The 13,410-nt window shown below is 38.8% G+C and overlaps 1 protein-coding gene across 6 annotated transcripts in view; it reads right to left on the bottom strand.

The window, feature by feature from the left end:
• CERT1 (ceramide transporter 1) overlaps positions 1–13,410 on the bottom strand; it is a 122,210-nt gene that overhangs the window by 32,280 nt on the left and 76,520 nt on the right. For 3 of the 6 annotated variants that reach the window (XM_005599614.4, XM_005599613.4, XM_005599617.4), the window contains exons 8-11: positions 11,323–11,415; positions 5,638–5,724; positions 2,218–2,304; positions 1,622–1,699 (exon numbers count right to left, since the gene is read on the bottom strand). In XM_005599614.4, the coding sequence (XP_005599671.1) occupies positions 1,622–1,699; positions 2,218–2,304; positions 5,638–5,724; positions 11,323–11,415 (345 nt within the window). The remainder of the gene's footprint in view (positions 1–1,621; positions 1,700–2,217; positions 2,305–5,637; positions 5,725–11,322; positions 11,416–13,410) is intronic. The other 3 variants (XM_070234673.1, XM_070234672.1, XM_005599616.4) reach the window with 1 other exon arrangement.

The following is a 13,410-nucleotide window of genomic DNA, read 5'->3' as shown; positions in this document are numbered from 1 at the left end:
TTGTACAGATCCAGGCACCTGCTTCTCAGCGACGTGGTCATCTGTGCTTGAAGGCTATCAGCTGCTCTAGAGCTCCACGGTTGGGGTCAGAAGCCCTCATTCTTAGGCACCCATCAGGAGCTTACATTCTTTTCTCGCTCTCATTACATTTCCTTTCATTTATAACCTGTGTATTCTTATATTTTAAAGGAACATGGTGACCAGTACTGATGGCTTTTAGTTAATCTGTTACTTTATTATTTTAATGCAACGTGGAGCTCAGCAGAGTAAACCAAAGTCTCCCAGTATTACCTAGTTTTGTCACTGATTATTGTGAATATGAGTCACTTTTTTAAAAGCACACATAATGGATGAGCAAAAGGTAAGAAATACTGTAATAAGTTTGGCTATGGGTGATTTCTGATGAAGAATTGATACATCTCTTTCTCCAAAATATGCAAGGAGAAAAAAGCTGGAAAGGTCAGAAAAACACATTTTGAGTCTTAAACTTAGTTTTCTTCTTTATTACATAGTTAAGAACTAACAAATTTTATTCGTACATGTTTACACAAAAGAGAAATCTGTTTTAAACTATGACTTTTAAAAACTTTTGTTGGAATACTCACAGAGAAAAAAAGTATGTCATTTTGATTAGCTCAGAGAAATGATGTTATTACAAAGCTAATGAGAGCTAACACTTACTGAGCGTTCACTATGTGCCAGGCTCTAGCTGGAGCACAGTCCTAGCTGGACCACAGAAGCGAAGCACAGGAGAGTCAGAAAAGCTGTCCAACACCCTGCAGCTAACCAGGATTTAAACTCGGTCATTTCAACTACAGAGCGCAGGTTCTTAACATGAGATAACATACAGCAACCCAATAAAACGCAATCACCATAAAGATACAAAGTGGAATGCTAAAGATGTGAAGATAAAAAAAATTTTTTTAACCAATGCTGATGCTAAAAAGTATTCCTCCAAGCATACTTTGATTTTACTATAAGGGCAGAGACTGCAAGCATGCAGCTTCCTGTCTTAAATTCCTAAATCCTTACCGATGCTAAATAACTTAAAACCAATTTCCATAAATTTAGCATTCGGACAGCAATATTAACTTATAATACCCCAGGATAATTTGCATAAGGGAAATACTGTTCAACTGGAGCTTAACATTATAATGGTAATGAGAGAAATTTTATTTAAAAAGTTATTTCCCTCTTGAATATAACTATGAAATATTTTAAATTAGATCAGAAGTGAGACTGTTGAGATGTGCTTTGAGCTCTAACATATCTCATAGACCATGTCCCTCAAAGCTGCTGAATCTTGTCTGAAGAGACAGATATTACGTGATATTTAAAAACCAGGGACCTTCTACTCATTTCAATTCAGTTTGAAATTTTCCGGGAGTACTTTCTATTCGGCAGAATTCCAAGCTATTCACAGTATGGGATTCAAAGTGCACATGCAAGCCTGGTAGAGAACTATTTAGTAGACAAGGAAGGCCTTTTTAATGCTTATTGTTACTATTTAAAATTCAAAACCAAAACAAGTGGCCTAACCAAAAGATTTCTAGGAACCAGGAAAGCAGGCTGAAATATAGCACAGAAAGACGCAAGTCCACTCTATACATTCATACAGTACCTGGGAGCTGAATCTGTGAACATCGTCAGAGGCACTGACTAGATCAATGGAAGACATGGAGGAAGAGCGACTATAGGGCTACCAGAGACAGACAAAGAAAAAACCAAGTCATCAGAACAAAGGCACAACAGAGCATTCAGTACCAACTTCCAAACACAAGATAAAGAAAGAGAGAACAAAGCACCATACGAAACAAGCTCAGCAGCAAGTGCTGACTTCATGCACCTATTATGTGTTATGCTCCAAACTCTTCCTAAAAAGAATGCAGTGCTTCCAATAATACAAAATAATACCAATTAACCCCAAAGAAAAAAGAGATTACTATAACTGGCTATGCTTCTGGTTAACTATTTTGTACTAGAGACACCCTATCTACTCCCACCCCTCCTTTTCCCCTTAAATAAAAAAGAAAGAACATTATGTTCAGAAGATTTCTAACTCTTTTGGAGGATGTAAATGGAAGAAAATACATAATACCAAAAATATCTCATTACTTAAATTCAAGAAAAGGGAGAAAACTTATACAAGAAGATAGTTCCATCAACAGTGAAGAACCATACGACATATACTCTCAGTAAACTCTGACATCAGCTTACCTTTTGGACAAATCTATGAGTCCCCACAGAAGAAAACGCATCTCCAGACGGCATGGATGTAGGCCAATGTAACCTGACCTTTTCACTCTGTGACTCAGAAAAAATATCGTGTTAACATGGGAAGGTTTTAAAGTGTATTTTGCAGCTTGGGTAGGGATAGTATAACCTGGAACTACCAAGATTTAATTACTGAACACTTTAGTACTTGTAAATATTTGAATTATAAACTACTCTAAAGACACAAATTTTGCCAAATCCTGAGACTTACTTCATGTATCCAACTTCAATCTCTTCTTTTGGACTTACAAATACTACCTCTGACCAGGGATTAGTTCTCTGATTTTGCTCCTAGTCAGACTCTGATACCAGCAGGGTATCATTTACCATGAACCAATCTTACACTGCTGACAAAGTAATTTTCTTATCCAAACTCTGGCCAAATTACTCCAATCATTCCGCCTCATCAGGGCCCTGCAGGGCTGTACCATTTGAACCAATGTCATTGTTTGTTTCAGTTATGTCCAAAGAACATACTATATATATCTGTCTCCTTTCTGCCTTCACCCCATCATCTCACTCCTGTTAAGATGCCAGATAACCTCGTCCCTCCTCCTCAGCTTGCCTAGTTTCTTCTCATTCAATAAATATTTACTAAATATAACGTTACCAGAAACTGCACTGTGTTGTGTGTGAGCTCATCTTCTAACTGTGCAGAAGATGACTGGTAAGTTCTATTCAACACTATCTGAGCACATCTGCTAAGATCCCATTTCTGAGTAACACTGTATTGTACACGTCTTTCCCTATGTTGGCAAATAATGTAAAACAAACAATGTAAACTCAAAAACGTGTCACTACAGAATACCTATGTAGTGGCTGTGCTGTTGAGAGCCCTGGGTAACGTCTACAGTGCACGCTGAGGGAAGTGACCTGTCTAACGTCTACAGTGCACATTGAGGGAAGTGACCTGTCTAACGTCTACAGTGCACGGTCAGGGAAGTGACCCAGGTAATGTCTACAGTGCACGGTGAGGGAAGTGACCTGTCTAACGTCTACAGCGCACGGTGAGGGAAGTGACCTGTCTAACGTCTACAGTGCACATTGAGGGAAGTGACCTGTCTAACGTCTACAGTGCACGGTGAGGGAAGTGACCCAGGTAATGTCTACAGTGCACATTGAGGGAAGTGACCTGTCTAACGTCTACAGCGCACGGTGAGGGAAGTGACCTGTCTAACGTCTACAGTGCACGGTGAGGGAAGTGACCCAGGTAACGTCTACAGTGCACGGTGAGGGAAGTGACCTGTCTAACGTCTACAGTGCACGGTGAGGGAAGTGACCCAGGTAATGTCTACAGTGCACATTGAGGGAAGTGACCTGTCTAACGTCTACAGCGCACGGTGAGGGAAGTGACCTGTCTAACGTCTACAGTGCACAGTCAGGGAAGTGACCCGGGTAACGTCTACAGTGCACATTGAGGGGAGTGACCTGTCTAACGTCTACAGTGCACGGTGAGGGAAGTGACCTGTCTAACGTCTACAGCGCACAGTGAGAGAAGTGACCTGTCTAACGTCTACAGTGCACGGTGTGGGAAGTGACCTGTCTAACGTCTACAGTGCACGGTGAGGGAAGTGACCTGTCTAACGTCTACAGTGCACACTGAGGGGAGTGACCTGTCTAACGTCTACAGTGCACGGTGAGGGAAGTGACCCGGGTAACGTCTACAGTGCACGGTGAGGGAAGTGACCCGGGTAACGTCTACAGTGCACGGGGAGGGAAGTGACCCGGGTAATGTCTACAGTGCACGGTGAGGGAAGTGATCTGTCTAACGTCTACAGTGCACGGTGAGGCAAGTGACCCGGGTAACGTCTACAGCGCACGGTGAGGGAAGTGATCTGGGCCTTCAGAACTGGTTTCATGGATTACTGAGGCTTACGACGACTACCACACTAATTACCTTTGTCATAATTATGTGCCTGGCTATTAGGCAAGGAAAATCATGGTCTGTTTAATGACTTGTTTCATAGAGAACAGACTGAAATTAAATGAGTTAAGAGCCCCAGGAATATTTCTCTTTTCTAAAAGCATACACAAAGTTTCATTGATCCTTTTCAACTCCAACTCAACCACCATACTGATATTCAGTAGAGCAGCATTTTAGAGCCAGAAGGGAGGATTCCAATCATCTAGTGGAAGTCCTTGTTTCACAGATTAGAAATCAAGGCCCAGAGAACTGAACTGTTAAGTTTAGAGCTACAGAGTTAGTTGGTGGCAAAACTAAGACCAATGTTGTCTTGACCTCATAGTTCACTATTCTTCCCAAAATAATTCATCTTGGATTAAGAAAACACAGTGAAGGAAAAAAAAAAACTCTAAAAAACTAAACACAATGATACTACTTCAGTTAATACTTCTGGCATCCAAAATTAGAGCTCATTTAGGAACTGAAAGTTCCCACTCTTATGAAATGCTGTGTAGCATTTTTGGGGTATAAAAAATGAGCAATGAGCTTTATAAACTAATGTGACATGAACTTTTTATCACTGATTTAGAAAAAAAATAAGCATGAAAAGCAAACAGTCACTACTGCAGGTGATTTAGCCTCAGGTGGACAGAGCAGTAAGAGGGCATAACAGCCAGGACTGCCTTAACAATGACAGGGAATGAACAAGCCAACTTTTCTATGGAAGTCCATTCGCAGCGTAAAACTGATACACATGACTTATTTGCAAGAAGCTTAAAGTCCTGGGAAGAGTTAACTAAGACTCATCCTTAAGTACCATCTAGTGGTAATAAATGGTAACTGCATTGTTGCAGAATTAAAGACGGCAAAGGATCAAATTAATCTTGAAAGCACAGCGAAAGGATTTAAGAAATGCTTTCCTTTAATTTCCACAGAAGGAGCTGGGTATAACTGCTGTGAATTTAATGACGAAAAAATAACGGAGCAAAGTTAAAAGTCAGGAAGTAAGTGAAGGTGAAGGTAGTGAAAGCAATAAAGGAGTTAATAAAAAAGGAATGGTACTAACATAGAAGAAAAGTAAGTTCTTGGTCATTTTCCTTTTGAATTCCTACGGTACCTGATGGTAGAGAGAAATTCAGAGAGACTTTTACTCAGAGTAAATACGTTCTTGATAACAACAGCATGATCATAAAGTTGGGTACTTCAAAGGGAAGAAGCAGAATGTTTCCGTTTAACTTCGTGTTAACTGCACACTTCCTTTCAGCAATCACTTGTCTTCTTTGTATTGCTTGGAAATTGATCAATGAAGGAACCAGCTTATAAAGATTCTTCTGTTTCTGACTTAACATAGACACAGTCCAATTTCTAGGTCACTAGGTTCATGATTTTCAAATTCTATTTACATGAAATAACAAATATCAAGGAATGCCTAGTGTTAGGATTTTTAGCAACAGATATACCTGTTCTTCTATTTTATCTTGTCTGTCAAGAGCAGCTTCAACAGCATCAAAAAACTCTTCTTCATTAATCAGACTGTTTGGGCCTTCCTATTCAAAACACAGGGGAAAAAAAGCAGTTGATTTAAGAAAATAGAAAACACTGATAACCCCGGCATTAACTCTAAGGGAAAAGTTGAAAAGTGACTCGACAAACATTTATGAATCATTTAGTACACTAGGTAATATTTTCACAAAGATGAGTAACATATGCTCTGTGTAAAAACATGAGTGTTACAATGAATTCACTCACCCAGTACTCAAAATGAGCTGTATACTGACCAACACTGTGTTAGGGCTATCGTCACGAAGAGGGGGCTGGGGCAAATCCAGTCTGCCGTCTACTTTCATACAGCCTTTAAGCTAAGAATTCCACTTTTAAATGTTTGGGGAACATGAAAAGAATAATATTTCATGACATGTGGGAATTACATGAAATTAAAATAAAGTTTTACTGGAATACAGTCATGCTCATTCACTAATGTACTGTCTATGTCTGCTTTCAGGCTACAGTGGCAGAGCTGAGCACTTGTGACTCGAGGACTTGGTGACAGAAACCAGAGAAAACTGTAGAAAGGTGAGAACAAAGTTGTGGAAGATGTAGAGCCAATGAAAAGTACAGACAGGAGTTCTGAGGGGATCTTCCTAAGCAAAGACAATTATTTCATGGAGAAAAAAGTTGAGCTGATGCTTGAAAGCCTGGTGAGCTGGCAGAGTAGTGGTTCTCAGTCACCTGTAAACTGCCAGGGGAATTTGTTAAAATGCAACTTCCCAGGGCCTCATATGCAGAAATTCTTTTTCAGTAGGTCTTGGGTGGAGCCAGGGATATGTGTGTTTAATAAGTCCTCCGAGTGATTCTTAATGTAAGTGGGACCTCAGCTGTATCACAAGATAAAAGTATAAAGAACAACAGCAAAATGGAAACAAATGAGGTACGTGTGTATCCTGCTGTAATAAGACAAATTTAAGTGGACTTTAAGTGGGACAGAAGCTTCATACCAAAGTAAAAGTGGAGGCTAAAAAGGTAGGCTTGGGTTTAAGGTTCCCTAAATTTTTAAATACACAAAATAAGACAAATGAATGATTGCTGGTCTGTCTGGAATCTTCCCAGTTAGAGTGATAATCCTAAATCATCACTACTCCATTAAAAAGCATCTAGCGACAGATCCCACCCTTGCTACAAGCTGCGGCACACTGGAAGGGTGGGAGGAACTATGGTTAATGCTCCTGTCATGTGGCACAGGTCTATGAGATTTAATGCAGGAGTTCTTTCAGAGTTATGAGGACTCCCTCACAATCCACTTCAAACAAGCCCGATTTTTTATTCAACTACAACGCACTCACAGAACAGTGCACATCTCATTGAATTATCATGAAGTGACTACAACCATCTAACAACCAGCTGGATTATGAAAAAGAATAGTAACAACACTCCAGAGGCCTCTCTCCTACAGGATTCCCTTTACAAGGTCAAAACATTTCAAAGACACTCAAGCGACAGCAGTATCACTGTGGTCTTTGCTGATGTGAGAAAAACACAAATTATCCAAAATCTACTCTGAACTCAAACATATTTTCTAATGATTTTTAAACTATTGATCATAACCATATCTACACTTTTAAAAATTGTAATGCTTATTCAATCTACGCAATCATGTCTGAGTCTCAAGAGTCTACTAATTGGGAACCACAGCATTAAAACACTCTACTTTGACAAGTGAAACGGGCAAATAAGACAGGTACATTTTTCCTTAGATGGCAAAACTGAGGGAGAACTAAAGTAATTGGAATAAAAAAGGTTATTAAAAAACTTAAAAAAACCTAACTTTTATCTCACCACGCTTACCAAGGGAAAGAGCTATTTATTGCTAAGTCTATTGGCACTCCACGGTCTATCTCACTTGCCCCATTGGTGGCATTTCTTAGGATAATGACTCTCTAAAGAGTTCTCTTCCCTGGATTCCTAACTTCCCAGTTCCTCTCTCTCTAAGCACACTTCTTTGGGCTCCAGCGCAGGCTCTTCCCTCCTCTGCTTATCCCTTAAATGTGAAGTGTTCCCCAGGGTTCCACACTTGCTCTCCCCATAGCATTCTTGCTCACTTCTAAGACTTCAGCCCTCATCTGATGATTCCTACATCCACAGCCTGTTAAGTGTTAGATCTCTCTCCTAAGCGTCAGACCTTTACATCTAGTAATATATAAGACCTCCTCAGGCGAATGTTTCAACTCATATGCAACATGTCCACAACCTGTTCCGCTCCTACCTCCACACCCACCTGTCTAAGGCAGAAACCTGGGCCGTTCCTAGATGCCTCCCTTTCCCCTCATTCAGTCACCACACCCTTCAATCCCACTTTCCAGATATCTAACTTGTCCTGTCTATTCCTACTGCTCTATCCTAATTTAGGCTATTTTCAATCTTCACCTGTAATACTGAACAAGTCTCCAAGCCCCTAGTCACAACTGTCACCTTGAATCCAGTCTCCTCACTGCAGGACGCAAGAATGATGTTTTAAACTGAAAAAGTGAAAATCTCACTTGCTTGAAACCCATTGCCTGAGGATCTGTATGATTCCTGAAGACCTTTCTAGCCGGGCTTACGACTGACTCCCTCCTCTCCATCAGCTCCACTCTCCACAGATAGGCGCTCTTCCAGCTCCCTTGTGGCAAATCACTAGCTTCTGCTTCTGGCCTCCAAATGTTTCCCTTCCTCTCAGCCTGCGTAAGCAAACACTCTGTCCAGGCTATTTGCCTGGTTAACATCTACTCAGCCTACTTATTCTTAAGTCTATCGCTAAGATGATTCCTCTGGGAAGCCAACCCTGACTCAGCATCCTCCCAGTGTTATGAGAGCTTCATAACACTCCAATTGCCTGTTAACAAGTCTGTATTCCCATTACACACTGAGGCAGGGTGCCCAGGCAGGATCCTTGTCTGCCTTGTTCTTGGCACTATCCCCCACGCCCAGCATGGTGCCTTGTGTCACAGTAAATCTTAAGGAATGGATTTAAGTTACAATATTTCAGAAATATTTAAACTTTGTTCAATAATTAGAACACCATGAGTGTTTGATAGGAACCAAAATAAAGTCATATTTTGAACTAGTGTCTAAAATCCATGCAAGTGCAGTAGTGACACAAGAAAATACAGATGGTTCAAAACTCCAAAAGGAAGAAAAAAAAACGTAAAAAGAGGCCCTAGTTAATTTAAGAATTGTATATTTAACTTGATACCACAAGAGTCGGTGAGGAAAAAAATAAAGCACCCTTAACCATTTTCCTCATTAAAAGAGAAAGAGGAAGGTGCATTGCAAATGGGTGGGAAAAGGATGGTTTATTCTATAAATGTCAGTGGAATGAAATATAGATTCCTACATTAAACTATAATTTTTTTTGCTTGAGGAAGATTCGCCCTGACCTTAACGTCTGTTGCTAATCTTCCCTTTTTTTGCTTGAGAAAGACTAGCCCTGAGCTAACATCTGTGCCAGTTTTCCTCTATTTTCTTGTATGTGGGATGCTGACACAGCGTGGCTGGTGAGTGGAGCAGGTCTGCACCCGGGACCTGAATCTGCAAACCCGGGCCACCAAAGCGGAGTGCACGGAACTTTAACCACTCGGCCACAGGGCCAGGCCCAAACTATAATTTTAAAAAATCCATATGATATATTAACAGTATGTTTAGAAGAGATGATTAAAAAATTTAAAAAACAGAAAATACAGATAATTATTTGTATTTGAAGTAGAGTGTGAAAGGATTTCAATCTAAAATGGAAGCAGAGGATGGAAAATGGACAGATCTCACACACGCACCCTCAGAAGAATGGAACTTAGGAAGGGAGGAGACTGATTTCCCATAAATGCCCAATATACAGGAGACTAAAGCTTATCTGCTGACCAATGAACATACACCAAGAGTCTCTCTCCACCCTGAAGCCACTGAACTTACTGCTTGGACTGTGGCTTGTCTTCCCCGTTACTGCATCCTTGTCCACAAATATAGCTCTCCCCAACCCTCAACGGACTTGCCTGTAGCTTGCTACAGCATGCATTTCTGTACTGCAATTCCTCTGCTATTCCCAAATAAACTCAATTTCTGGTAATTTGAGCCTGCCTCAGTTTATCTCTTTACTTAGGTTAACAAGAGAATGCTTTTTTTTTGGGGGAGGGGGGTGAGGAAGATTGGCGCTGAGCTAACATCTGTTACCAGTCCTCCTCTTTTTGCTTGAGGAAGATTGTTGCTGAGATCTGTGCCCATCTTCCTCTATTTTGTATGTGGGACACCACCACAGCACAGCTTGATGAGCAGTATGTAGGTCCACACCCTGGGAACCGAACCGGCAAACCCCAGGCCACTGAAGTGGCGTGCACGAACTTTTTTTTTTGGATCAGAAACTAGTAAACACATATACCTAGCACAAGGCTCTTCTTCCCTCCACCCTGCTCTTCTCCCCTGAAAAAGAATCTGTGTTGACAGAAGTGGAGATAAACAAGTATACAATTATACTTACGTATTGCTGATAGGAGACAAACTGGTACCATATATCGTTAAATTAAAAACATAGGCTTTTTTGTATTTTCTATAATGAATGTCTACACTATTTATAAGAGAAAAAATCTCAAAAAGTTGATAGTTCCCCTCAAAAATAAACCTAAAATAGCAAAACGATCTGCTTAGCTTCAGAATAAAAATAACAATTTTAACAGCTTATCTTTCAGTAAACTATATTTTTAAAAACCCCAGAGGATATCTAATTATATAATTTTTATACATTCTAGAATAAATGAATTGACAGTTTAATAATTTTAAAATACATATTATGGCTGAAGTCTCATGTTATAGATATCCACAGTTGGAAATTAACTCTAACATAAAAAATATTCAGTTAGTAGCAGCTCTTTTCTTTCCCTTCTAGAAATGGCAAGAAATTTTTCTTCTATTTTCTTAAATATAATCTGTTTATAACTATTTTATCACTCTACTTCTATCTCAATGATACTCCTTGGCACTCCATTTTTAAAATGTTCATTTCAGGAATATCAACAAGGTTAAAGAGAACTACCAGATATTTATCTTACCCTTTGTTTCTTTAAAGAAATATCACAGAAAAATAAAATCTTAATATATGTATGTGTATATGGAGAGGGAGATTTTACTGATTGCCTACCAACCAAAAGGGAAAAGAAGTTGGTTTCAGACATTTTCAAACATAAAGCAAGGCAATTAGAACAGTTCAAGCCCTCCTACAGATAAGACCTTGCATTATATATCACAGACTAAAATCTTTTGTCCGTAAAGTACTCAGGCTTTTCTTCCTAAGGTGCTTTTATTAAAAAAAATTAAAAAAAAAAGAAGATAATATTAAAAATTATCATTCTCACAGGGGAGATAAAAACTTGTCCTTTATTAAAGCAGAGAGAGCTGTTTTAAAGCCTATACTAAACTTTGCAGGCATTAAAAAAAATCTGTTTCAGAGTAAGTCTAGCATTTATATATTAAGAAATGCACATTTAATTAAAATAAACACTGAAGAACAAATTATGTATTTAGAATATTTAAAGGTTATGAAAGTATTGTTTACAAATTAATCACTGTTGCGATAGATATGGTCTATATGTTTCCCTTTCTAGGATCAAAATATAACTTCTCACCTCATAATCTGGTCCTCCAAAGTGGGATTTTTTCTTAAGTTCTGTCACGGCATTTTTGTATGCTTCCTCTATTCTTCTTCTTTTCTCAATTTCCTATTAAAAAAAAAAGCAAGTGAAAAATTTATCATTTGAAGTGGAGATGTTCTCTCCATTTCACCAACATTTTATAATTTGGCCAAAAAAACTCTACTCTGGTGAAAAATGAGTATTATCCTGCCCAAGGCAACACTTTTCTCTGGGTGACAAATTACATACAAGCTAACGTTTAAACCACCATTGAGATCACCTCACAGTAGGTTATGCATTGAAATGAATTAAGTAACTACCAAAGTGTCTACACCTAAAACAAATAAAAAGAAGATAAATTGGCACCAGACAAATGCCTACAATATATATTCAGGTGTTTATTTCCCCTGAGTAAGAGCTATATTTATTTTGTTATAAAGAAAAAAGCAAATAATGGATGCCAGGAAGAAAATAACTCAATTAACAGGTGGAATCAATGAATGCTAAAAGATAATCCAGGAAAGATAAGCTTCTTGCACCTTCCCACTGCGGAGATTCTACTTTAACGCTCTCCTTCGACAGACAGGGCTACAGCTCTAAGAGGTGAAAAGATCCAAGGTCAAAACTGAAAACAAAGGCTGGCCCTGGCTCCAACCTCAAATTACTTCTACAACAACGGGCTGCAGTGGGTCAAGGATGACAGCGAAGTCCAGCAAGCTTTTAAAGAACCTAACGCCTGTATTCCCTCACCTCCAACACCTGAAGGTAAATTAAAGTCGATGCTGGACTCACGCAAAGCCAGCTCCTTCCAAACACCCCATCTGAACTAAAGCTGGTGCAAAGCAATGAATTAGTTCACGAGAGCCAAAGAGTAACTGATTTCCTATACTGAAGACAAAATGGGACTTCGGACCCACCAGAATGGCTAAAATTAAAAAACAAAACCAAATCCATCCACAAAAAACTGAAAATATATTTTGAAATGTCACCAAACATAAAGAACAAATGGAATTCTCACCTACTACTAGTGGGAATATAAAATGATATAACCACCTTGGAAAACTGTTTGCCAGTATTCACTAAAGCTAAGCAAGTATCCCCCGATTCAACAGTTCTACTTCTAGGTGCATATCCAAGAGAAACGAGTGCGTGTGCCCACCAAAAGACATGTAGCAGATGCTCACGGAGGCTTAATTCACGATAGCCAAAATATAAAAACCTAAATGTCCATCAGCAGGAAAATCAGAGAAACAAACTGATGTCATACAACGAAAATTTATCATACAATGAATACTACGCCACAGTAATACAACAATAAAAAAGAATAAACTACCACAAATGTAACAACATGAATGAATCTTACAGTCAATGTTGAGGGGAAAAAAAAGCCAGGCACAAGAAGGTATAGCACATGATTCCATTTATATGATATTTAAGAACAGGCAAAACTAATCTATGATGATACAAGTTAGAACTGTGGTCACTTCTTGAGGTGGTGATATATTCAGCTGTCACTGGACTTTCCTTCCCAGTTATATGAATTACCTAAAAGACATATTTGTTGATAAATAGCTCTCTCTATTCAAAAACTTTCTAGTCTTCTTTATGGAGAGTGTGTATACAAACATGTATGTGTGTACACATACATATACATATATATACTGTGTGTGTATATACCCTGTTATTGATATATATCACATACTGTATATGTGTGTATATAAATACATACATATATATATACATACACATACTGTGTATGTAGACACACACTAACATGATTTCATGTAAAATATAACTAGATCTTATTTGAACCTTGAGAAGAAATTATAGTGGAAAAGATGAATAAGATTTGACATCAGACAGACCTGTAAGAGGACTACAAATACAGTAGTTTCCAGATTTCAATTAATACTGCCATCTTTTGGTGGCTGTTCTTTGATTAAATGTGGTGCATGGAGAAGCAACAAAAGCATTTTTTCACAGATCCTTTGTTTGCTCTACTCACTGCTACCCAACAAAGAAAGATAATGGATAAGAATTATCAACAACGAAGACAGTCAAAAGCCCACCTTCCCTTTCCAA

This window comes from Equus caballus, chromosome 14 (assembly GCF_041296265.1).
Source record: "Equus caballus isolate H_3958 breed thoroughbred chromosome 14, TB-T2T, whole genome shotgun sequence".
NCBI lineage: Eukaryota > Metazoa > Chordata > Mammalia > Perissodactyla > Equidae > Equus > Equus caballus.
The sequence above is the reverse complement of the archived record's forward strand: the minus strand, read 5'-3'. Positions and strand labels throughout refer to the sequence as shown.